This window comes from Somniosus microcephalus, chromosome 1 (assembly GCF_052327205.1).
Source record: "Somniosus microcephalus isolate GS21.2 chromosome 1, FLI_Smic_1.0, whole genome shotgun sequence".
Taxonomy (NCBI): Eukaryota; Metazoa; Chordata; class Chondrichthyes; order Squaliformes; family Somniosidae; genus Somniosus; species Somniosus microcephalus.
In genome coordinates this window covers 401,325,962-401,353,736 of record NC_140987.1, presented here as the reverse complement: position 1 = coordinate 401,353,736, position 27,775 = coordinate 401,325,962, and the positions used below count along the sequence as shown (strand labels likewise).

General features: G+C 42.9%; 1 protein-coding gene across 4 annotated transcripts in view; it reads left to right on the top strand.

Annotated features, from left to right (window-relative positions):
- dlg3 (discs, large homolog 3 (Drosophila)) overlaps window positions 1-27,775 on the top strand; it is a 774,284-nt gene that overhangs the window by 5,225 nt on the left and 741,284 nt on the right. For all 4 annotated transcript variants that reach the window (XM_085998120.1, XM_085998110.1, XM_085998103.1 and 1 more), the window contains exon 2: window positions 5,939-6,070. In XM_085998120.1, coding sequence (XP_085854246.1) covers window positions 5,939-6,070 — 132 coding nt within the window. The remainder of the gene's footprint in view (window positions 1-5,938; window positions 6,071-27,775) is intronic.

Below are 27,775 nucleotides of genomic sequence, written 5' to 3'. Positions count from 1 at the left end.
TGCTTTTGTCACCTCCCGATTCTCTATTCCAATGCTCTCTTGGCCAGCATTTCATCCTCCACCCTCCATCATTGCAGCTTATCCAAAACTCTGCTGCCCATATCCTATCTTGCTCCAAGTCTCACTCGCTCATCAGCCCTGTGCTGTCTGATTTACATTGGCCCCCATTCTCCCAACTCCTCAAATTTAAAATTCTGATCCTCATATTTAAATCTCGTCATGGCCTTGCCCCTCCCTATCTATGTAACCTTCTGCAGACCTACAACCTTCTGAGAATCTGTGTCTTGTGCATCACCTGCACCCTTCACCCCATCATTGACAGCCATGCCTTCTGTTGTCTAGAGCCTAAGTTCTGGAATTCCCTTCCTAAAACTGTCTGCCTCTCCACCTCCTTCTTTAGCCCTGCTTGAAACCCACCTCTTTGACCAATCTTTCAGTCACTCGTAGCAATATCTCCTTCTTTGGCTCAGTGTTGCTTTTTGTCATTGCAGTACTATGCTGTGCCTTGGGATGCTTTTTCTACGTTAAAGGTATTATATGAATGCAATTTGTTGTATTAATGCCTTCATTAAAGATTTTACTTGAAAGCTTGAGCCTCTCCCAAAAGTCAGGGTTGAGACTTGATATTTTTGCCCAAGGCTTACTCTGAATTCGGATTGTGCAGTCTGAGCATGTGTAGTATAGCTAATTCCCTAGAATGCATCAGCTCCATTCAGTCAGCTATACTGATGGAATATTCTAGCAGTTTCTGCCCAGCACTTCTTCTAATTATGCAAAGAAAAGCTAGAGGACAAATTTTAAAACCTTTTATTCAGGTAAAAAATGTATTGATTTATTTTTAAAAGAGAGTTTGTGTGAGGAAAAGTCAGACTATTGATTACATACCTGTTGCAGTTTTTGTTTTCTGGTCTATGAACTTCAGAAACTTCATTAAGCTCAGAGACAGATGGTGTTTTTCCTCAGCGTAATTGAGTTCATTTGAAGTAAACAGCCTCTAATTATCATAACTGGTTATCACCTGTTACGTCGAGAGAAAATGTAAACATTCTAATTATTAACAGATGTCAAACACCGTGTCTTTTCTCATTTCATTTTGTTTAAATTAAAAAAAAAGTGGAATTTTGAAAGTGCTAATTGCCACCTGTGTTTAGTTGATAGGAATTAGAATTTTTATATTGTCTTATAACGGTGCGACAGACAAACAGAATGAGAGGCAGAGAGATGGACGTACACAGATATACACGAAGGAACAATCACAAAATACCAAATTCAGTGTTTACAGAGATCCTTTAAAGTCACAAACCAATGCTGCCACACATGGAATTCCCCCAATCCCTCTCTCACCCTCTTAACTTCTCTGCTTTTCAATTCTATCCCCCTAGAAATGAACAACAGTGCCTTGTTTGCTTTTTATGGGCTTATTAACCTGCGTTGCGACTTTTAGAGTTGTGTATCCGCATTCCTTTGTTCCTCTACCCCATTTAGACTATCTTCCAAGGAATATGTGGCCTCTTTATTCTTCCTAACAAAATGCACCACTTCACATTTATCTATATTGAAATTAATTTGCCAATTACATGCCCATTCTGCAAGTTTATTAATGTCTTATTGTATTGTATTGTATCTGGAGAAAGTGTATGAATAAATTCATATGTCCACATTTCTCATTCAGTTTTTATGGTTTGTTGATGAATCAATGGAATCACTCAGTGTATTTTCAAAAACATTCTCACTGCCATTTTTTCTCAGTAACTGAAATTTCTAATGTCCAAAATAACATTTTAAACAAAATTTTAAAAAGCCAGTCTCAAAAGCCTGGGCTTCGACTGGATGTTTTCACCTCACAACAGTTAAGAGAGAGCTTTGCAGAGTTTACCAGCATGCAATCTGCACATTCTGAGTATGTGTTGTTTGCAAAAATTTCCCTGCATGCAATCTGTTTATCAACAGAAACTGGCAGGTGGAAGGATGTGTCCATTCAGCCTGTGAGCATTTAAGAGTTTCTTTGCTTTTTCCAAAAGACTTTGAAAGAAACTGGAGACTGAATTCTTGAAGCTTTTATTTTAGGCAAGTGATGAAATTATATAAATGCACTTTCCTGTTACAAACTCCTCATAGACAAACATTAGTGAATTATTATTGTGGTTTATTTGTTGATTTGGAAAGAAAAACAAGAGATTGTTTATGGGGAATGATTTTGACAATCATCTCTTTTGGTTGTATCAGTTGTTGGTACCAGGATTCAACGTTGCTCAATCTGCACCAAAAGAAAATAATGGAATACTGTTAGGAGGCAACACAAGTGTAACAATTCATATATGTATATCTATCTACTGTATATTAAAAGTCTTATGTACAGTACACATTTCCTGTCCATATTGACCTAACTTCCTGTGTCATGATTTTTGAATCATGCTTTTCGTGTCAATATTTATAATGGAAAAATCCCATGTCAACACCTCAGGATTTTATAATGGAAAAACCTGTTGCCATTTGGCTGTCATGCTGTAAGTGCAGGCATCTGGCCACAAGATGGCGCTGTTACGCAAGTTGTTCAGCTCTGTCCACCAAAGGAGTAAGATTCGTGATGGGAGTGAGAGGTTGGAAGGAATGGGCATTGGGCTGGGAAAGTAGAATTAATTAAAGTGGGTGGAGCACCATGTCATTCACTTTGCTTTCTGCTGCTGCCCTGTGACCCATCGCCCAGCATTCCAAAGCTGACCTGTGTGCTGGCTGAATTGTGGTCATGGTGCATTACAGAATGGAATTACATTACAAATTGCATAGGACTTGCAGATACATACTGTGGAGGTCTGATATAAGTTCAAATCAAATCAAATCAAATCAACTTTTATTGTCATTGTTAGTGCACAAGTGCAGTACAACGAAATGTAGGCTTGCGGCTCCCGAGAGTGTACATTTAGATTAAGACATTTAAACATTCAACATACATTTGGCTTGTAATACATTAACATAAACATAACCATAATAAAGTGCATTGGCAGATGTGCAGGCTTTAGAGTTTATTTGTGGAGTTCAGTAGGATGACAGCCCTGGGAAAGAAGCTGTTCCTAAATCTGGTCGTACGGGTGCGAATGCATCTGTAGCATCTCCCAGATGGCAGGAGGGCGAACAGACTGTGGCTGGGGTGGGTAGGGTCTTTGACCGTGACCTCCGTAGACAGCGTTTCTGGTATATGTGCTCTATGGTCGGTAGCCGGGTGCCGGTAATGCGTTGGGCAGTTTTGACTACCCGCTGCAGGGCTTTACGATCATAGTAGCTACAGCTGCCATACCATACTGTGATACAGTTTGTCAGGATGGTCTTTATTGTGCAGCGGTAAAAGTTAGAGAGGATCAGGGGTGACAGGTTACATCCCTTCAGCCTCCTTAGGAAATATAGGCGCTGCTGGGCCTTCTTCACCAGAGAGGAGGTATTGAGGGACCAGGAGAGGTCTTCCGTGATGTGGACTCCGAGGAACTTAAAGCTGTCCACCCTTTCCACCACAGCCCCATTGATGTGGCAATTGTGGCATTATTTGTTGCTATGCGGCTCAATTGTACAAAACTTGTACATTTTAATGTAATAATGTATTATGAATACATAAGGGCTTTTTAAAAATAGTAAACAACCTTCTCTTAAAACGCACAGAGCAGGATTTTCATTGGGCCATGGAGGCGGGATTGGAGGCGTGTGGGGGATTAAAATCTCTAAATCAGGGGGGGGGGGGGCACGAACCCATCCCGCCCCCAGCCCGAGCCCGTCTTCATGCCAGTTTCAAAGGAGGCGGATACCCGACCTGTGCTGGGAGCCGCCTCCCCAAGGAGGGAAGGGGATTAGTGCCAATTAACTGCCTGTTAACAGGCAGTTTTTAGCCTAATCCCTATTTTTATTCCTGAAGTGTGGGATTCCCGACGGCTCCAAACCGCACCAAGTTAGCGAGGTGGACCGTCGGGCTGAAGGGCTTGGAAGGTTCAAGATGTCCGGTGTTCAGGTGAGTGATGGGTGCATGAGTGCAGAGGTAAGTGTGTTTGGTATGTGTAAAGTGTTTAAAGACGTTTTATTTACCTTTACTTACCTTTACAGCCTTCCTTCCTTCAGGTCTCGGGAGTCCCTCATCTCACCGGCATAGAAAGCAGAATGGCCGCGAGCTGTCAAAAGTTGCACAATTCAGCTTTCTGTTCTGGAGAGATCTCTAAATCAGCCTGAGAGGAAGGAATTAACTTGGAGTACAGATTGTCAGTGTTTGACAGCTTCAAAGAGCTGTCAAACGCTGATATTTCATCTGTCAAAAGCTCTTGACAGATGAAATGTCAATCTGTGACATCACCTGTTGCCGGGTGGCCCTTAATTGGCCTGCTGAGCCCGCTGGGCGGGCTCAACAAGGTCAATCAAGTGACAATCGCATGGGTTGGCCACAACTCGATGGAGGCGGGACTACAACCCCAAAAGTTGTAGTCCCGCCTCCTACACGCCTCCAGTATCAAAATCCAGCCCACTATCAAGAATAGTTCAGTCATGGAGAATTATGTACACTGTCTAATTGAAACAGTTGAAATGCCTTCAAATGTGACTACTCTTTGTATGGATTGACAGGACATCCTCAGTCATAGACAATTTTCTAGTTGGAAGATATTTTGACATAGGGGCCTATTTCATTGCCCCTCCCTAGTGGGCAGAATGAATTCTTGGATCCAAAGTCCACACCCATATTTGCCCTCCCCTCTGACTTTCATATATGCCTTCAAACATATTGATGACTTCTACAGTGGTTAAGCACATGCATTGAACTGCTGAGCTGGAATTTAACTTCCTGCATAAGTACCTCATGTACCATTATGAAGGTTTTGAACACAACCTGTCATGACTGTGTTCCGATTTGTAACCCAAGTATGTAATGTTACAGTTCCTATGTCTTTCCCAGTATAACCGTGGTTAACTCTAGTCTGCAGACATTGTATTATGCTTCAAATAAAACAAAAAATGCTGCAAATGTACACCAGGTCCGTTAGTATCTGAAAAGAGAGAAGGTGGTTAAACATTTCTGATGCAGATCCTTTATCAGAACTGCAGGTTCCGATTGAAAAAAAAAATAGAACATTACAACACAGTAACAGGCCATTTGGCCAAGCAAATCTGGGCTGCCGTTTTTCTCCACATGAGCTACCTAGTCTAATCCCATTCTCCTGCTCACTCTAATATTCCTTTTTAAAGCAATTGGTTAATTCCCCTTTAAAAGAATTTAAGGATTCTGCTTCAATAACAGTTTGTGGTAGAACATTCCACAACCTAGCAAATCTCTGCATAAAGATTTTTTCCTATGCTCTCGTTTTTCTTTTTGCGATTATCTTACATTTGGTTCCTCTTATTACTGTCTCAAATGACCAGTGGAAACAATTTATCGCTATTTACCTTAGCAGTTTTCATGATTATGAAAGGTTATATCATGTTGCCCCTTAACCTCCTCAGCTCTAGTGAGAACTGTCCTAATTTGTCAAATCCCTCATCCTGGTTACCTGACACAAGGCCTTACACCTGAAATAATAACTCTTCTCTTTTCAGACACTGACAAGACCTGGAGTCAATTTCCAAAATAAATCTGTTTTATTTCACAATTCCAGCATGTATATGTTTTTTTTTTAATGAACTGTGGTTTAAGGGTGCTGCTATGGATATTGCAATGCTCAATATTCTGTTAATAAGGATTATTGTAAACCTGTTTTAAAAAGAAGTCTTCACAGTATGAATGATAAAATCTGAAGGGGTATATTTACCACAGTAAATGGTTGTAGAAAATCTGTGTAATTTTTTGGAATAAATTGTTCTAGTCTGGCTTGTAATGATTTATTTTTGAACATTTTGCCATCACCCAAAATCCTGGGAATATATTGGACAAATGGAATGAACTGGAGCATCCTTTTGGTGTTTTTCTTTGTAGACACTGAGCGTGCCGTGCAGTTACTGGGAGAGTACTGCAGGAATCTTCCAGAACAAGAGGAGGAGCAGCTCCGAACAGCAATTGGGAAAGTCACCAACATTTTCAACAGTGACTTATTCCAAGCACTATTAGGTAACGCTTCTTGCTACATGTTTAGATTAGAGTTAAATTTAAATATATGGGAAGAATGTGTTCATTCTTGTCAAACCTTTCTGACTTGCACAGCGATTCATATATATCTTGAGGAGTTAGTATGTTTTTCTCTACCTAACAGAGAATTTTACAATTAAATAAAAACATGATCTTTCCATCAGTTTCACTTATGTATTTTCCCTTGTATGTACGGGAAACAAAATATTTTGACATGGGGACATTGTAATGATATCAGCAAATAGTGATGATATTTGTCTGTGTTTGATTATTTATGCCTTACAGCATATTTGTCTGTGTTTTTGATTACTTGTGCCTGACCAGCAGAGGTCATGTGAGAGACAAGCAGTCCAGAGGAGTTTTACTTTCAGTTTCATTCTAGATGCATCACAGCATAGGTGTTCTGTAAAAAGCTGTAGAAAGTCTTGAACAAGACTTTAGATTAAACAACATTCTCTTTCAGAAATGAGTCTTTATTGAACCCAAAAAGAAATCAAAACATGATGTCAGAAGTGGCTGAAAGAGAAAAAATCTGAAGTTAGCAACTTGATGGGACAGTGAAAGCAGTTGTGGCAAGTAAGCGAAATCAGCTCTCCACATATTAGCAAGCCAGAAGAGAACATCGTTGCTTACCATTAGAGAATAGCTAACGAAGTGAAAAAATGGAAGGTTTACACCCACCGGCGACGCTTCAATTAACAGGTAATGTGGCTGAAAATTGGAGAAGGTTCAAACAACGTTTAGAGTTGTATTTAGCGGCAATCGGAGCTGACAAGAAAAGTAATAAACAGCAATCGTCACTGTTCTTACATGTCGTGGGTGATGAAGCGCTGGAGGTGTATAATAACTTCACATTTGCTGTCGATGGAGACAAAATGAAGCTAGATAGAATAATGGAACAGTTTGAGGCCTACTGCATACCTAAATGCAACGTGACCTTTGAGAGGCACAAATTTTTCACATGTGCACAGAAAATCGGCGAGACTATTGATCAGTATGTGACTGAACTGAGAAACCGGAGCAAATCGTGTGAATTTGGGGGACTCACAGACTCGCTGATAAAAGACAGACTGGTGTGTGGTATTCCAGATAATGATCTAAGGGAAAGGCTGCTAAGTGAGCAAGATCTAGACCTGGGAAAAGCCATAGCACTGTGTAGGGTTACAGAGACTGTGAAGTTGCAGGCAAAGGAGCTGTTCAGTGACAGTAGCTGCAACGTGGATGCAGTGAGAAAGAACGGATACAAACCGTTTAACAAAGAGAGCGCCAATGTGAAAAAAGAGGCGTGGCCATCAAAAGAAAATGAAAGGGACAATCGGAAGTCATGTAGTCGATGCGGTACACAGCATCCACCAAGAAAGTGTCCAGCATATGGTAAAACATGCAATAGATGCAACAAAAACAACCATTATGCCCGTTGCTGTAAGAACCAAGCGCAACAACTCAAGGTCCATACAGTAGATGAAAGCGAGATAGAGGAATTCTATGTAGATGTTGTGTCTGAAAACAAAAGAGAAGAAAGAGACTGGATGTTGACACTAAAAGTGAACGACATACACATTCCATTTAAATTGGATACTGGAGCACAAGTTAATGTGATATCAGAGACCGATTTTAAGAGAATTAGACCCAGACCAAAGTTACATGGAATACAAGTGAAAGTGACCGGATACTCAGGTACTGATATACCAGTGAAAGGAAAATGCATTGTCAAAGTAACACACAAGGACAGAGAGCACACGCTATCATTAATCGTGGTGCCAAAGGATGTGCAAGCCATACTAGGTTTAAAAGCCTGTGAGAGACTGAACCTGGTAAAGAGAGTCCTCGTTGTGGAAAGTGAAAGAGAGACAGTCTATGATGAACTGAATGTTGCGTACACACCGGGTAAGCTGATGTATACAGCAGACACGTTGTCCAGAGCTGTTGACCCAAGTGAGCCCGCAAACACCACAATGGATGAAAAAGTGAACGCCTACGTGGACATGATCACAAGTGCACTGCCCATAGCAGATGCAAAAATGGAGCTCATAAAGACTGAGACAAACAAAGATGAAACAATGAGACGACTGAGAAAAAGCATCTTGGATGGATGGCCCAACATGAAGCAAGACTGCTCACCTGATATAGCAGAGTACTGGAACTGCAGGGCGGAACTATCAGTGGTCGAAGACATCATCTACAAAGGAAGTAAAATAGTTATCCCAAAGAGTCTGAGAAGAGAGATGCTAAAAAAGATCCATGGAGGACATCTGGGAATCGAAAAGTGTAAGAAAAGAGCACGAGAGGTGATGTACTGGCCACGAATCAACCAAGATGTGACAGATGAGGTGTCAAACTGCACAATATGCCTGAAATATTGAGCAAGCAATCCGGTAGAACCACTAAAGCCACACCCAGCACCAGACAGACCTTACCAGAAGGTAGGCGCTGACCTATTCGTATGTCAAGGGAAGGACTATCTTGTCGTCACAGACTATTACTCCCTGTATCCAGAGGTTTGTAGACTGTACACCACCACTGCAGAAGCTGTGATAAGAAGTATGAAAGCCATATTCTCCAGACATGGTGTGGCAAGCGAGGTCTTCACAGACAACGGACCCCAGTTTAACAATGCAAATTTCCGACACTTTGCCAAAGAGTGGGACTTTGTCCACACAACATCAAGTCCTCACTATCCACAGTCCAATGGACTAGTGGAAAAATCGGTCCAGACAGTGAAAAGACTGATGTACAAGGCAAAAGACAGTGGAACTGACTTCTACCAAAGCATGCTTGTATACCGCACAACGCCGCTCGAGTGTGGTATGTCACCAGCCCAACTCCTGATGGGACGTCGGCTAAGGTCAAACCTACCCATTCCGGAGAACCTCCTGAAAACAAAAGAGGGGGAGAAAGTGAGGAAGTTCAAAGAGCAACAGAAAGAAAAGCAAAAGTACTACTATGACAGAGGAACACAAAACCTACCTGAACTCCACACTGGTGACCAAGTAAGGTTGAAAGACAAAACAAACACATGGACTCAGAAGGGAACTGTCCTGAGTGAAGTTCAACCAAGATTATACACCATTCAGACAGATGAGGGTGCTGTTCTGAGAAGAAATCGTCGAGATCTTCTCATGGGACCAGCCACAGCAGGTCAAGAGACTGATACTGGTGAACAACCTGATCACACAGCTGAGAACCAATCATCTGAGGCAACAACTCCGATTCAAGGACAATCAATCAGAAAATCCTCAAGACACGTGAAGCCTCCTGAGAGACTCATTGAGCAAATTTAAGGACTATTGTTAAAGAAGGAAGTAATGTTATCTTATTCCTTCTTCAAGTTCTAGTGTATTGACATATTTCATGTGAACACTCAAAGCAAGGGTAAAAAACCTTGATCATGATAATGATAATGTAAGTTCATTAAATGTTGTTAGTTAAAAGTAAAATACTTTTGTTTTAAGAAAGGGAGATGTAATGATATCAGCAAATAGTGATGATATTTGTCTGTGTTTGATTATTTATGCCTTACAGCATATTTGTCTGTGTTTTTGATTACTTGTGCCTGACCAGCAGAGGTCATGTGAGAGACAAGCAGTCCAGAGGAGTTTTACTTTCAGTTTCATTCTAGATGCATCACAGCATAGGTGTTCTGTAAAAAGCTGTAGAAAGTCTAGAACAAGACTTTAGATTAAACAACATTCTCTTTCAGAAATGAGTCTTTATAGAACCCAAAAAGAAATCAAAACAGACATAGGATCAGGAGTAGACCCTTCAGCCCCTTGAGACTGTTCCATCATTCAATTAGATCATGGCTGATCTGTATCAACTCCACTTACCCCCTTGTTTCCCTATCCCTTAATACCCTTGTCTAACAAAAATCTCTCAATCAGTGCTAATAGTTTGAATGTGAAGTTGTTAAAAGTTGTTGCACCACAAGAAGACTCTCTGTTAACTAGTAATATGAGTCACCCAACAACTGTTCAAAGATTGCACCTAGTTACCTTGTTGGGTTAACAACAGAAAATGCTGGAAAAACTCAGCAGGCCAGGCAACATCCATGGAGAGAAAATAGAGTCAACGTTTCGGGTGAAAACCCTTTGTCAAGACTAAAGAAGCACAGGAAATGAAATAGATTAAGAGGCCAGGCTGGGAGAGAACAAAAGAGAAGAGACATTAAGAGGTATTCAAAACGAAACGAGATGGTGATAGGACTAGTGGAGACAAAAGACGGCTCTAGATTAGGTGTGAAATGTGCTGGCAGAATGGGAGACAGCTGCCATGTGGGAGAGAGAAAAAAAAAGGGGGGGGATAGGTCAAAACAAAGGTGTCTTTTGTCTCCACTAGTCCTATCACCATCTCGTCTCGTTTTGAATACCTCTTAATGTCTCTTCTCTTTTGTTCTCTCCCAGCCTGGCCTCTTAATGTATTTCATTTCCTGTGCTTCTTTAGTCTTGACAAAGGGTTTTCACCCGAAACGTTGACTCTATTTTCTCTCCACGGATGTTGCCTGGCCTGCTGAGTTTTTCCAGCATTTTCTGTTGTTATTTCGGATTTCCAGCATCTGCAGTATTTTGCTATCGTGCCTTGTTGGATTGTTTTGTAAGTAATGTTTTCATCCTGTAATCTAATCAGGACGAGGTGCTGAGAATTACCTACAAGGAAGCTGCTTTTAGATCAAAGTGGAATGCTGGACATAAACATTACAGAACTGCAAACTATGACTCATTTTGGCTTTTCATGCTGTGGTGCACAGGAGTGAATTAAACTCCAGAAGTTTATGCTATGCAGTTCGTACAAGATTGTGTTCTGATTTCACTGTGGAACAAGATTACTTATTTCCTTCTGAGAAGTTCTACATCTTTAGTTCTGTAATAAAAATTCAAAGGGATTTGTCAGACTGATTTGTTTTGCTGTGTTATTGTTTCAGATGTAGACCTTTAGTCATGATATAATGGAATAAATGACCAGATAACCTGTTTTAGTGATGTTAGTTGAGGGGTTAATGTTGAACAGGACACAGGGAGAACTCTCCTGTGAATTTACCTGAGGTTCCGTTCTGGGACTGCAATTAAATTAGATGTACCTATCCCTCCCGAGAGATGCAGTGGCCACACTTTACTCATGCTCACTATCCTTAGGCACGTCTGGCCTGTTCCCTATCTAAAAGCATTTCAGTATCCTCTTCAACTGTGCTGTCTTTGTGATGCATCTTGCCCACTGCCCAGTGCCTTCTGTTTGTTACCATTGCTGCTTCCTCTGCTGTGTTCTAATGCAGCATCTCTCTAATCCTGAAATCTGCTGCCTCTGCTCTTTTCTTGGTCTGGCCACTTTCAAGCTGGTACTCAGTACCTGGGCCTGGGCTGCTCTTGCCACATACTAGCATTGCTTCCAACCCCCATTTCCCCCCCTAGGTGATACCCCTCCTTCTGCTACCTTCCACACTCTAACTTGAACCCCTTGCTTTCTTCTGGTCACAGTATTGTCCCTCCATCCTTCTTGGCCTGGCCCTCAGGCCCTCAGGCCCACCTGCTCTCTGTCACCTATATTGCAGTATAATTCTGACAGCCTTTTCCCAGCCCCACCTCCAATCTAGTGTTTGTTGCCTCCTTTTTTTGTGTATCCCTGACTTTAGGAAAAGTGGAGATAGGTATTGAGTATATATCAATAAAGAAGGATGTGTCAGAGCAACACAGGCATCGGAGACACACAGAAAAAAGGCAATTTGGTGGTGCGGAGAGTTGAAATGGAAGCAATGAGAAAAAGAGTCATAGTCCTCTGGACATTACAATGAGAGAACTAATATGGACATTGTAATGAGAGAAGTGTGTGTTAGCCACAGGAATAGAGAGCGAACAGGTGGAAGAAAAAGACTGAGAGAACAACATAAAAACAGAGTGAGAAAGATGCAGAGAGAGTTACAGGAAAAAGATAGATTTATTTTGTTAATGAACAGTGCTACTGGAGCTGAACCATATTATAATACATTGCACACGCAAATATCCTCCAACTCACTCTGAACAATGGCATAGGAGATCCACTACCAGTAATTAAAAGAAAGTAGTTAACAGGAATCTTCCCTCAAGTACATATTTTTTGAAAAAAGCACAGGCACTTATAAATACTGTAAATATTATCAGATTTTAGCTGACTGCTTTACAGCAATATTCTGTTGCTTAAAAAGGTTGGGGGGGGGGAATTTGTGTCTCAAAACTAGCAGTGAAAATATTAATACAATACGTTGTAGTTTTATTGAGAGTGCCTGTGTAACATGAGAATGTTCAATGCTGAAGAATGGCTCGGGTAATGACTTGAGAATGAAAGAAAGTCTGGCTCCATGTGAGCTGACTTGTTTGCCAAAGATTTGCTGACTCGTGAGAAATTTGGAAACATTTAGTAGGATAGGAAAGAACGATTGAAAAATAACAATCATGGTCGATGGAGGCCTGTACGGTAAGTAATGTTGGAAAGCTATTAGAATCTGATTGAGAATGTCCTATTTTGCGCTGGACTGGATTCAGTAACATGGGCACTCATTTTTTTTTATTCCAAACTAATTCACAGGGACACTCCTTATAGACACATGTACTGGTGAGAAAAATGGCAGAAATTGCCATATAACAAGTTGATTTGTCTGCTATCCGTGTCATCTAAAGTTGTGAACTTAAATTAGAAAATGCTGTAAGGAATTGTACTTGTGAACCAATGTCCTGTGTCATGTAATATATTGATCCGCAAGGGAGAAGCTTCTGGAGTGGATCAGAAATTGGCTCAAATAGAGAAAGCAAAGGGTAATTCTGCATGAAGTTCGTAGTGATTCTGAGGAGAAGGACTGTCGGAAAATGTAGTTGTGGCTCCTGCCTGGAGAAGTGGAAGAGGAAATTAGGTGTATAAGGCAAGAATGGGTAGAATGTATGGGAGAAGAGAGAGAGGCGATCCTGCTCCTCTACCTCATCTAAATGCTGCCCTTGGCATCATCGTCTGCGGGTATGGGACCAGCTTCCGAATATATGTTGATGACATCCACCTCCACTTCTTCCCTTGATTCCATGACCACATCTGGCAGTCTGCCTGACTGACATGACTGTCATGGGTTAGTCTGTATGTACATTTCCAACATTACAACAGTGACTACACTTCAAAAGTAAGTAATTGGCTGTAAAGTGCTTTGGGATGTTCTGAAGTCATGAAAGGCACTATATAAAAATGCAAATTTTTATTTATTTCTTTCTAATCATAAATTCCTCCAACTGATCAAAGCAGTTTTTAGCCCCACTTTCAGCTCCACTCCCTTGCCACTGATTCCATATTCTATTCCCTTTCCCAGCCATTCACTCAAGCTGAATCAGCTCATGTCATCCTGTTCAACCCAGAGTTGAGTTTCAAACCTTATATCTTATCCAGAATCAAGATTGCATAACTCTACTTCTACAACATTGTCTGCCTGTGCTCCACCTCACTCCTCACTGCCACAGAAGCCCTTATGCATACTTTTGTCACATTAAGATTTTTCCAACCTCTTCCTCCTTCTATAAACACCAACTCGTTCAAAATTCAGCTAATCCTGACCAGCAATAAATCCCAGTCGGCTATCACCTGTGTCCTCGCTGATCTACGCTAGATCCCTGTTGCGCAACACTTTGAGATTAAGCTCATATTTCATCTTTAAATGCCTCCATGGTCTTGTTGCTCCTTCTTTTCCTCCTTTTCCTACCGTTGCTATTTCTTTCAGTCTTGTGTCCTCTCCTGCTCCCTTTGGTCCTCTGACTCTGCTTTTCTCTAAACACCTCAGCTTCTCTATTCCACGCCATACTTTTAAAGGACTTGTTAAAACCCATCTCTTTGACCAACCTTTTATTTCACCTTTCCTAAATCTCACATCATTGTTCAGCATTTCAAGTTTGGTGCAACAGCCATGTTGCAGTACAACACCTCCTGAACATTTTACCTCAAGGAGAAGAGCCAGGGAAGCTAGCGTCAAGGATTTCCACGGAGAGGGGACCAACACAAACTGCCACTGATGAGATAGGAATGAAACAACAGAATTCAAATTTCTTTACCACCTTCAGGAAGAAAGATGACTTGGCAGGGGGATGGGGTACAGAGTGGAGCTATAGTAGGGGGTGATTTACAGCCAAATACAGAGGGAAAAACAAGTCCGCTGGGAAGGCAAAGCAAATATGTGAAGGCAAAAGAGAATATGGCAGGGCTGGAAGGCATTTATTTTAATGCAAGGAGTCTTGCAAATAAGGTGGATGAACTGAAGTTGTTGTTGAACACATGGGAGTACGATATTGTTGCTATCACGGAGACATGGTTGAGGGAGGGTCAGGACTGGCAGCTCAATATTCCGGGGTATAGAATCTTCAGGCGAGACAGAGGGGGGTGTTGCAATATTAATTAAGGAGTCAATTACTGCTGTAAGGAGGGATGATATATTAGCGGGTTCCTCTAATGAGGCCATATGGGTAGAACTTAAAAACAAAAAGGGGGCAAGCACTTTGCTGGGAGTGTACTATAGGCCCCCAAACAGTCAGGGGGAGATAGAGGAACAGATATGTAGGCAAATCTCAGAAAAGTGCGAAAATAATAGGGTAATAATAGTGGGGGCTTTCAACTTCCCCAATATAAATTGGGATAGTCAGAGTGTGAAAGGCTTAGAGGGTGCAGAATTCTTAAAGTGCATCCAGGAGAGCTTTTTGAGCCAACATGTAGAAAGTCCTACAAGAGAGGGGGCGGTACTGGACCTAATTCTGGGGAATGTAGCCGGGCAAGTGGTGGAAGTGTCAGTAGGAGAGCATTTTGGCGACAGTGACCACAATTCGGTGAGATTTAAGGTGGTCATGGAAAAAGACAAAGACGGCCCGGAAATAAGGGTTCTAAATTGGGGGAAGGCCGTTTTTAATATGATAAGGCAGGATCTGGCCAAATTGGACTGGGAGCAGCTACTTATAGGAAAATCCGCATCAAAACAGTGGGAGACTTTCAGAAGGGAAATAGAGAGAGTACAACGCCAACATGTTCCTGTAGAGGTCAAGGGTGGGACCAACAAGCAAAGGGAACCTTGGATGACAAGGGATATACAAAAATGCATTAGAAATAAAAGGGGGGCTTTTGGCAGTTACAAAAGACTAAAGACGGAAGAAGCCCTAGAGGAGTATAAAAAATGCAGGGGCATACTTAAAAAAGAAATTAGGAGGGCGAGGAGGGGCCATGAAATAACACTGGCGAGCAAAATAAAGGAAAATCCTAAGATGTTTTATAAGTATATTAAGGGCAAGAGGATAACCAGGGAAAGGGTAGGGCCCATTAGGGACCAAAGTGGCAATCTGTGTGTAGAGCCAGATGATGTAGGCGGGGTTTTAAATGAATTTTTTGCATCTGTGTTCACTATGGAGAAAGACGATGCAGACATAGAAATCGGGCAAGGGGGCTGTGACATACTTGAACATATTAGCATCGAGAGGGAGGAGGTGCTAGCGGTTTTAGCAGGCCAAAAAGTGGATAAATCCCCAGGCCCGGACGAGATGTATCCCAGGCTGCTGTGGGAGGCAAAGGAGGAGATTGCAGGGGCTCTGACACAAATTTTCAGAACCTCTCTGGCCACAGGGGATGTACCAGAGGACTGGAGAACAGCTAATGTAGTACCATTATTCAAGAAGGGTAGCAGGGATAAACCAGGGAATTACAGGCCAGTGAGCCTAACATCTGTGGTAGGGAAATTATTGGAAAAAATTCTGAGGGACAAAATTAGTCTCCACTTGGAGAGGCAAGGATTAATCGGGGATAGTCAGCATGGCTTTGTCAAGGGTAAATCATGTCTGACAAATCTGATTGAATTTTTCGAGGGGGTGACTAGGGGGGTGGATGAGGGAAATGCTGTGGATGTGGTTTACATGGACTTCAGTAAAGCTTTTGACAAAGTCCCGCATAGGAGACTGGTCAAGAAGGTAAGAGTCCATGGGATCCAGGGTGCCTTGGCGCGTTGGATCCTAAACTGGCTGAGTGGCAGGAGGCAGAGGGTGATGGTCGAAGGTTGCTTTTGTGACTGGAAGCCTGTGTCCAGTGGGGTACCTCAGGGATCAGTGCTGGGTCCCTTGTTGTTTGTGATCTACATAAATGATTTGGATGAGAATGTAAAAGGTATGATCAGTAAGTTCGCAGATGACACGAAAATTGGTGGGGTGGTAAATTGTGAGGAGGAAAGCCTCAGGCTACAGGCCGATATAAACGGGTTGGTCAGATGGGCGGAAAAGTGGCAAATGGAATTTAACCCTGAAAAGTGCGAGGTGATGCATTTTGGACGGACAAATAAGGCAAGGGAATACACAATGAGTGGTAGGACCCTAGGAAGTACAGAGGGTCAGAGGGACCTTGGTGTACATGTACATAGATCCCTGAAGGCAGCGGAACAGGTAGATAAGGTGGTTAAAAAGGCATATGGGATACTTGCCTTCATTAGCCGAGGCATAGAATATAAGAGCAGGGAGGTTATGATGGAGCTGTACAAAACGCTGGTGAGGCCACAGCTGGAGTACTGTGTGCAGTTCTGGTCGCCTCACTATAGGAAGGATGTGATTGCTTTGGAGAGGGTGCAGAGAAGATTCACCAGGATGTTACCTGGGATGGAGCGCCTCAGCTATGAAGAGAGGCTGGACAGGCTGGGGTTGTTTTCCTTGGAGCAAAGGAGGCTGAGGGGGGACCTGATTGAGGTGTACAAAATGATGAGGGGCATAGATAGGGTAGATAAAGAGGAACTTTTCCCCTTAGTAGGGGGGTCAATAACAAGGGGGCATAGATTCAGGGTAAGGGGCAGGAGGTTTAGAGGGGATTTGAGGAGGAACTTTTTCACCCAGAGGGTGGTTGGAATGTGGAACTCAATGCCTGAAAGGGTGGTAGAGGCAGGAACCCTCACAACATTCAAGAAGCATTTGGATGAGCACTTGAAATGCCATTGCATACAAGGCTATGGACCAAATGCTGGAAAATGGGATTAGACTGGACAGGGATGGATGGGCGGCGCAGACACGATGGGCCGAAGGGCCTCTTTCTGTGCTGTAAAACTCTATGACTCTATGACTATGACATGTGCCCACACCTAATTATCTACATTAATAAGCAATTTACAGCCCTACTGGATAGATGCCACATTCTCTGTAACAAGGGCAAAACTTGTTAAAAATATTCCAGTGTATCAGCAAACTTTGCATATGTCCAGTCCTTGTAACGACAAATTCTACAAGCATTAGACCCAGTAGGATAGTTAACATAAAATCTGAATCGGATGAATTCAATCAGGAATATCTATTAATTGAGAATTTGTCAGCGTTTTTTCTGCTAGGACTCAATTTCATTCATCGGTATGGTGTCATGATTGCCCCGAATGACCAGGTGCAATTCAATAACAAATGCTGGTGGAGCAACCAGAGAGAGTGGCGAACATTTATGGGGAAATGTGAGCAGTAACATTAATAATGAGAGTGTAATATATTCCAGACCTCTGTTATTCAGCCAGGTGCAGCTGAGAGCACAAAATATAGCTCCTCATGCCTGTTAAATCTTTTGACTCGTTCAAAAGAGTAACATCAGCTAGAAATTGCTGTTGGCAATTATAACAGATGAGTGCTTAACAATTTAATTGAACATTCTTCTGTCTACTATTTTAATGGTGAGTGTTAGCCTATTTGTTTAACTAAACCTTATCTTGCAAATTATATGTAGATCCTACTTTTATTTTCATATTTTGAATATCTAATCCTTGTTTTTTTGTTTGAAAGGCACAATTGCAGTAAGCTCCAAAATGATGGAAACTGCACCAAATAAAATGTCCAAAAACTGAGGGTGAGGTGCATGCTACCAAATCCCAACAAAATAGATCTTATGCCTTCAGGACCAACATGTCCCCTTTAATCATTTCTAAATTCATTACAGCTACCAACTGCACTTTTGTATACTTTCGGCCTCACCCACAATACTGAGCCTCCTGAAGGATCTGCACCAAGTGTACTGCCAGTTGCAGCATCCAGCATCATTTGGGCAGTCAGCTGTATTATTTCTTGCTTTGTGTTGATGGTGTTTACTGAAAGTTACCATACCTTTCTTCCCTTTGTGGTGGTTAAACTTGTTGCTGAGCCTGTGATTGTCTGGCTTATAATGTGTTTTATTTTTGAGGGGGTCAGCATGACATTGCTGTCATTTTTACTGAAGTATTTGGCCTCAAATATTCCTTCGCTTAACAGACTTACCAGGTTCCTTGAATGCATTTAAGATAAACCTAACTTAATTTTACTTAACCAGCAAAAAGCAAAACAAAAAACAGAGCACTGCACCGACCAGTCACTTGAGACACTTTCCACCCAGAGATTGTTTACGACAGAGATGTGATGAATCATCTGCTTAGTAGGTATTCCTTTGTAAGTGTAAACATTGATAGCCTAAAGGCAAGGTATCAGGTATATGTACTCAGCCAAGTATGGTGACCGTTTAGGAGATGGGTTGGTTATGTGTTATTGCCAACTTTAATGATTAAGTGGATTTTGCATAACTTCCTTTTATTGTTGTAAAATGGAATTATACACATATTGTAGTCCTGGATTATTCTTAACTCTAATGGATTGTTCCCATATATTACATATACTGTCATTATGGATTACAGTAGGTTGTACAGATTACACTGCACATACTAATATTAAAAAGAAAATGTTGTTCCAAAAGGGTTAATAGGCATATGGCCTCCTGGTTAGTAACCATGAGTTCTGTGTGGGTTTCATGAGCAGGTGCTGCCTGGTGCTGTAAATATGCTTTGTGGATGAATCATTGAGTGGCATGGTACATTTTCAATAATTAGGAAAAGAGGTCACTGGTGAAATGCCATAAGATTTTGGGAGAGTGTACATGAAAGTTAGCACCCAATATCTGCTTCGGAATCATCCACCAGCCAACTGGAGGAGGGAAGTGTTCCTCCCACCCCCCCACTCTCAAATCCCCATCCTATAAACCCCAAAGAATTTGATTACACAGCTTGCAGTATGAAACCTTTGGCCATGAATTCAACTCCCTCTTTCTTATGTGTTCAACTGGAAGCTCTTAGATCCATCTTTTCAATTGAAAGATTGGAATTACGCGACAGTGCCAAATTTTTGCTTTCTGATTGTCAGCCTAATTTGCACGACAATAAATAGAAGTCTCGGATATACTGAATCACTTGTTGTTTTGTGCATTCCAAGTTTGGTAATTGCTTTCAAGTTGTATCAGTTACTGGAAATGATTGATTGCTAAGTCATGACCTAAACTAATTTAGGAAATAATGCTGTCCAGCATATTCCACATCAGTGAAACTGAAACAGCACTACTGTGTAAGAAGACCCTGGACAAATCAATTCGCTTTTACCAGAATTAACATTCATTTGACAAAGAAGCTAATGTCAGTTGATCTGGAAGTGTTAATTGTTTTGCTGGGATTGTGTCCACCCTAATGAGTCACTTCAGGCACAAAAATAGGTCAGTACGTCAAGGTTAATGATAAGTCTGATTCAATCCTAATTAGGAAATTGTGAAATATCCACATTATTGCAGTACAATAGGACAATGGGATGAGTTGTCCTATTTTACCAAAGCACAGGGATCATAATTTCTCAAAGTGAGCCTGAGTGGTCGTCACTGTTGTATGCTACAGTAAAGGATCATTAAAATAGGGTTCCGCAACCTTTTTTTGGGGTGTTTAAGAGGTTTTACTTTTAAAGTCAAAAAGCAAAAAAAAACAGGAGGGAAAGATTAACCTCCGAAACCCAGGTAAATGTGGAAAAAAATCTATTAAAAAGCTTTTATTTGGAACATCATTAGAAGTTAGAAAACACAAAGGATTTTCTTTTAAAAGCCTTTAAAGTAGACACAGCTGTTGGCAAGAAGAGACGTTCTTTCCAGGTCCATGAATCTACTTCTGAATGAAATCAAGCATTTCAATTATGCTGCGTATGCTTAGAGTGGATAAGTTGCCTGGTCCAGATGGCTTGTAGCCCAGGTTGCTAAGGGAATTGAGGGAGGAGATAGCGGAAGGGCGTGCCATAATTTTCCAATCTTCTTTAGATGCGGGGGAGGTGCCTGAGGATTGGAAAGTGGCAAATGTAACACCAATGTTCAAGAAAGGGTGTAAGGACAATCCTAGTAACTACAGGCCAGTCAGTTTAACATCAGTGGTGGGTAAAGTTTTAGAAACAATAATCAAGGAAAAAATTAACAGGCACTTGGAGAGGTTTAAGCTAATTAAGGAGAGCCAACACGGATTTGTAAAAAGCAGATCGTGTTTAACTAATCTAATTGAATTTTTTGATGAAGTAACAGGGGAGATTGATGAAGGGAATGTAATGGATGTTGTCTACATGGATTTTCAGAAGGCGTTTGACAAAGTACCACATAGAAGGCTGGTTAACAAAATTGAGGCTCATGGAATAGGTGGGTCAGTGGCAGCTTGGATAAGGAATTGGCTTAAGGACAGAAAACAGCGAGTTGTGGTAAATGGCTGCTTTTCAGACTGGAGAATGGTAGACAGTGGTGTTCCCCAAGGGTCAGTGCTGGGGCCACTGCTTTTTTTGATATATATAAATGACCTGGATATTGGAATACAGAGTAGAATCTCTAAATTTGTCAATGACACCAAACTTGGGGGTGTGGCAAACAGGGAGGATGATACCAATCGACTGCAACAGGACATAGAAAGGCTAGCAGAATGGGCAGACAAGTGGCAGATGGAATTTAATACAGAGAAGTTTGAGGTGATGCATTTTGGCAGAAGGAACAGGGAGAGGCAATATACACTTAATGGCACAGTTTTAAAGAGTGTGCAGGGACAGAGGGACCTGGGAGTTAATGTGCATAGGTTCCTGAAGGTGGCGGGACATATTGAGAGAGCGGTTAGCAAAGCATATGGGATCTTGGGCTTCATAAATAGAGGTATTGAGTACAAAAGTAGAGAAGTTATGCTGAACCTTTATAAAGTGCTAGTTAGGCCACAACTGGAGTATTACGTCCAGTTCTGGTCACCACACTTTAGGAAGGATGTGAAGGCACTTGAGAGGGTGCAGAGGAGATTTACCAGAATGGTTCCAGGGATGGGGGATCTTAGCTACAAGGACATGTTGGAGAAGCTGGATTTGTTTTCATTAGAGCAAAGGCGGTTGAGGGGTGATTTGATAGAGGTGTACAAGATTATGATGGGTTTGGATAGGCTAGACGGGGAAAGGCTATTCCCATTAGTTGATGGTACAAGGACTAGAGGACACAGATTTAAGGTTTTGGGCAAGAGATACAGGGGGGATGTGAAGAAAAACTTTTTTATGGAGCGGAGACCTCAATGTTTTCAAGGGGGGACTGGATAGGCACTTGAGGGAAATAAACTTGCAGGGCTACGGGGATAGAGCGGGGGAATGGGACTGACTGGATTGCTCCACAGAGAGCCAGCACAGACTCGGTGGGCCGAATGGCCTCCTCCTGTGCCGTATTGACTCTATGACTCAAGCATTTCAATTATTTAAGCGAAACACAATGGGCTCGATTTTTACTGAGCCGTGAAGTCGGGTTTGGAGGCGTGCGGGGGGGGGGGGGGTTAAAATCCCGAAATCAGGGGTCCCGACCCCTTCCCGCACCCAAACCCGCCTCCTTGCCAGTTTCAGAGGAGGCGGGTACCTGCCCCGCACTGGGACCCGCCTACCCGAGGCGCAAAGGGATTAGTGCCAATTAACTGCCTGTTAACAGGTAGTTAACAGGCAATTTTTAGCCTAATCCCTATTTTTGATGTTGAAGTGTAGGATTCCCGACGGCTCCAAACCACGCCAAGTTAGAGGAGTCAGGCCGTCGGGTTGAAGGACTTGGAGGGGTCGAGATGTCGGTGTTCAGGTGAGTGATGTGTGCATGAGTGCAAAGGTAAGTGTGTTTGGTGTGTCTAAAGTGATTAAATAAGTTTTACATACCTTCTCTTACCTTTTCAGCCTTCCTTCCTTTAGGTTCCGGGAGTCCCTCATCTCACCGGCACAGAAAGCAGAATGGCTGCGAACTGTCATAAGTGACAGCCTGCAGCTTTCTGTGCAGGAGAGATTTCTAACTGAGTCTGTGGAGAAGGACTCAGGTTAGAAGTAAGACTGTCAGTGTTTGACAGCTTCAAACAGCTGTGAAACACTGATATTTCATCTGTCAAAACGTCTTGACAGATGAAATTTCAGTCTGTGACATCACCTGTTGCCAGGTGGCCCTTAATTGGCCTGCTGAGCCCGCTGGGCGGGCTCAACAAGGTCAATCAAGTTAAAATTGCGTGGATTGGCTGCATCTTGATGGAGGCGGGACTACAACCCCGAAAGTTGTAGTACCGCCTCCAACCCGACTCCTGAGTTAACTTCCCCCCCAATGTTTTCACATTTTTCTCCTATCCAGTACTTGTGAAAAATAGTTCTTTAAATGCACAACAACCCATAATGAATTTAAGAAAACCACAATGTGGAGGGCAAAAAGATCAATAAATAGAATTAGACAGTGGCCAAATGGACAACAGTATTTTATTTTTAGATTTTTACTCACTTTCAGTGCACATTAATTATTAATTGTAGAAGTGAGGAGAATTACACATCGGATAAACCCACAGAAAGTAGTAGATTAATTGGCATCCTCTTCACAAAAGAGAAAATATCGAGCTCTGATTGATATCAATTGTTTACCAGGAAGCAATCTATAAACTGAACTCACTTCAAGTCTTCAATATAATTCTCCCTTGAAAGAAATTAGTGTATAAAATCAGGCCCTGAGATATGTGCACATCACACTAAGATTTTGTGCTGTACTATTCTATGATTGTATATGTTGTATGCGATGTACAACATGTACATCATGAATTGTGCAAGATAATGTTACAAATGCAATGCACATTCAAGTTGGGAGACAATTTTCAGCTTGAAAGTCGGGGAGAATTAGAGCTTTTAAATTGCAAAATCATGAGAAAATTGATTTTACCAATCCAACACTGAAATAAGTCAGAGAATTTATGGTGGAAATTGAAAAGATAGTTTTATAAAGTAGCTACAGGGTTTAAAGAGTAACATCAATCATAGATTGAAACAGAAAATAACATTTTTGGATACAGAATATGAGTAATTTGAAACATGACACACGGTAAGTATAGCATGCTTGGGAGGAACAGGTGGCTTTGGACGTATGTTTCCCAAAGCTCTCCACCACTGGGGTTTTCTTCATAGAATCATAGAAATTTACAGCACAGAAGGAGGCCATTCGGCCCATCGTGTCTGCGCCGGCCGAAAAAGAGTTATCCAGCCTAATCCCACTTTCCAGCTTTTGGTCCGTAGCCTTGTAGATTACGGCACTTCAAGTGCATATCCAAGTACTTTTTAAATGCAGTGCGGGTTTCTGCCTCTACCACCCTACCAGGCAGTGAGTTCCAGACCCCCACCACCCTCTGGGTGAAATAAATTCTCCTCAACTCCCCTCTTAATTCTTCTACCAATTGTTTTAAATCTAAGCACACTGGTTATTGACCTCTCTGCTAAGGGAAGTAGGTGCTTCCTATCGACTCTATCCAGGCTCATCATAATTTTATACACCTCAATTAAATCTCCCCTCAACCTCCTCCATTCCAAAGAAAACAACCCCAGCCTATCTAATCTTTCCTCATAGCTAAAATTCTCCAGTACTGGCAACATCCTCATAAATCTCCTCTGAACCCTCTCTAATGCGATCCAGTCGAAAAATGGTGGCCGCCACTCTAGTGCACTTCTCTGGCACAGGACTCAGCTGCCAGCATTTTGGTGAGGGTCTTAGCGCTGCTGGCCCTGCAATTGTAAATTAACAGAGGGCACGCCGACTTAACATCACCTCAGCAAACTTCGACCTGAACGCTGAGTTCTAAGCTCGCCATGAAAACCCAATGTTCAGCAGACTCACAGAGACGTTGTCAGCACCTCTTAAAAGGACACACACATCTTTCAGGTAAGTTTGCATTTAAGCTTTTGGACTTTTTTATTTTATTGAAGTAGTGGCTTGGTGCAGTACATGCTAAAAGTTTTTTAAGTGTGCAGGGAGTGCTGCTGTATGCTTGCAAGGCCTTGGATGGTAAAGGAAGGCCACTGAGAAGACAGAAAATACTCAGCAGGTCAGGCAGCATCCGTGGATAAAGAAACAGAGTTCATGTCTCAGGTCGAGATGCTGCCTGACCGGCTGAGTATTTCCAGCATTTTATGCTTTTATTTCAGATTCACAGCATCCGCTCATGGAGGGAAAAGGAAGACTCAGAAGAGGAAGACGCAGAAGAGAAAGACGCAGAAGAGGAAGACGCAGAAGAGGAAGACACAGAAGAGAAAGACGCAGAAGAGGAGGAAGCAGAAGAGGAGGAGGGAGAAGGAAGGATGTAAGCCAGACAGTCCCTTTCTGGATGGAATATCCGGGATGGAATCATTCACCTGCAGTACCAGTGAACACAACCCCAATTCCCATTTCAACATTGTCCCTCTGTTATTGGCTATCACAATGTCCTCTTGGCCAAAATGCTGAAATAAAAGCCACCACAAAGCAAATGTTCCAATTCAACTTTATACATCTATCCATATACAGTAATATGACATCAAGAAATCAACTAATCACCCTTGTGCATTCCCTTAGTGACTGTCTTGTGTATGCCTTTGCCGGCTGGTGTAAGGCTGCTGACTTTCAGTCGGGGACACTGCAAATGGCCTTGCTGGTCGACCTTGAGGAGCTGGGAGTGTGAAATCAAGTGACGGTGTTTCTTCTTCACTCTCCTCTCTCCTTGGTCAACCACTGTTTGGGCAGGCTGCATTTCTTGGGTGTGTTAAGTGAGGAAGGCACAAGGGTGGAGTTGTGGGGAGGGCGGGAAAGCATGAGGTGAATGCCAGAAGGAGGATAATGTATGAGGATATCAGCAGCTTGTATCCTTTCAGCCCCGCCGCTGGCCAAGGGCTCAGCCATGCCCTTGCCAAGAATGGCCTGCACCGTCTCCTCCAAGGGGGTGAGGTGAAGCTAGGGATGGGAGGTGTGCCTCGTGATTGGTACAGATTGTTGCTAGGTGAGTGATGGTTGGGGGGTGTGGGTGGCGGGGGAGTCGTGCATTGAGCAGTGTGCGAGGCTAGTGATGCAGTTGGTAGGAGACGGCTTTTGAAGATGCATTCACTAATGCATTCATGAAGCTTCTTTTGGGCATTAGAACCAGGTGATGTGGGCAACACTGCTGGTAGTGATGGCCTCGGTGATGTGGCCTCACATTGTTCTTTCTGGAGGGCCTCCTGGCCTCTGTGGGTAGAGGACTTCTCTTGCAATGTTAATGCCCTGCACAAAGCTGGAGTGCTGAGTGCGAGACCCTGGGTGCCCCTGCTCTGGCTTGCTGAGCCATTTGTGTTAGTGCTGAAACATTTTCCCCATTTTTATTAGGTGTGGGAGGGAATTCAGCTTTAAGAGCTGAAGACTCCCATTTGGGAATTCTTTATAATGTTAATTTTTTTTTCCAGAAGGCAGTTGAGCTGTAAGGGCTATAAACTGCATGGGGGAAAAATTCAGTTGGTTGCGCCTCCTGTTAGCACCTTAAGAGGGCGTTAATGGGGCGCAAAGCAACTAGCGCCCGGGCGTGGCGATGTTTGCGCCGCTCGCGAAATTAACTAGACATTTTGCGGTGGCGCTAAACACTACCGCCATAATCTCCTGCACCAGCAGATTATGACGTCAGTCAAGTGTGCAACGCCCCGTTAGCGCCCCGGACCGGATATTGAGTGGCGCTCCCTGCATTACCGCCTGCCGCTAGCAACGACAGGTTGAGGGGAGCATTTTGCTGTCAGAAAGGGACTGGGGGAGCGCTATTTAAAGGTGACCACTTCCTGCCTTTTTTTGTTGGTGACATTTTTGCACCACGCATTCTGAGAGAGAGAGAGAGACTTCTGGAGAGATTCAACGCTGTGTGAAGGAGTTTTGAGTAATCAGCAGCACTTTGCAGGTTTATTTTGATTTGCCCTTCCTTGCTTGGCCAGCGCTCTGAGGTAGCGCCTCGCTCCTCGGCCTTTGCGCCTTAAGACAGGTGTGAAGCGCCTGATTTAGCGCTCCAATCACCTCCAGGGGCGATAAAAGCCAAGTTTGCTGTCGGAGGCGATAATTAGCGCCAGGCGCTAAACTTTGCGCACGGCCGATAATGGCGCCCAAAATGTGGCGATACTGAATTTTTCCCCCATATTTTTATGTCATTTTTATTTTTTTCATTTCAGAAAGCATTGCCCTTTTAAGAAACGACAATGCTTTTTGAAATCACAGTCTCGATTTCAGAGGCTGTTCTAGTAGCAACGCCGCTTGGCCACGCCGCATTGGAGCCTCCTGCCGGGACCAACACCACCAGGCCGGCATTCCATGGTGAGTTAAGCGCTGGGCTAATGATAATTAGTCCCCAGCACCAATTTTTCGGTCCTGCCAGCGCCACCATTTTCGGTGCCGGTTAATCCCTGGCCACGGTGACACCGGCAGTTTTTTTGGCGGCGACGAATTTCTAGGCCCTAATACTGAGCCTTGTGGAACCCCAATGGAAACAGCCTTCCAGTCACAAAAACATCCGTTAACCATTACCCTTTGCTTCCTGCCACTGAGACAAATTTGGATCCAACTTGCCACTTTCCCTTGGATCCCATGGGCTTTTACTTTTCTGACCAGTCTGCCATGTGGGACCTTGTCAAAAACCTTGCTAAAATCCATGAAGACTACACAAATGCGCTACTCTCATCGACCCTCCTTGTTACCTCCTCAAAAATGCAATCAAGTTATTCAGACATAACCTTCCCTTAACAAATCCACGCTGACTGTCCTTGATTAATCCGTGCCATTCTAAATTACGATTAATACTGTCCCTCAGAATTTTTTCCAATAATCTGCCCACCGCCGAGGTTAAGCTGACTGGCCTGTAATTACTCGGTCTATCCCTTACTCCCTTTTTAAACAACGGTACAAGGTTAGCAGCCCTCCAATTCTCCAGCACCTCACCTGTAGCCAGAGAGGATTGGAAAATGATGGCCAGAGCCTCTGCTATTTCCTCCCTTGCTTCTCTTAACATCTGGGCCTGGCGATTTATCTACCTGTACTTTGAAAGATGCTAAACCCCTTAATATTTCCTCTCTTAATATGCTTATTGTAGTGTATGTGCTTTAAGTCGGAACTACTTTTTACAGCTCCTGTATACTGTAGTACCGGCAGTAACCACACTGGTATATAAGCTGTGCGCATGCCTCTGCACCCCAGTCTAGAAATTACCCTCCTCCAGTAAAGACCTGTTATTTGTTTATGTACAGCATCCGTGCAATTATTTATCCACTGAACCACGGATCTAACAGTGGCGACGAGTGTTGATGCGAATCTACCTGCAACATAAAAAAATAAAAAAAATAGTCGAGTCCAGGAACACGGGCGTCGACCGCGAGCAACCGCCCAGCAGTCAGGCAGAGATCCAACTTCGCTGCGGAGGCTGTGGAGAGCCGGGCTTGGTTCCCCAGCCACAACGAACAGTAAGAGACCGACGACAGGTCCAGAGCAGACCCTTCCCGAGCAGCGGCGGCTGGAGCCGACCGACGGCAGAGAGAGAGAGCTGGGCAGCGTCGATGGGGTAAGAAAGAGGGTGAAGAGAGCAGGGCGCAGCCGGGGGTTGATCACCAAGCGGCGTCAAGG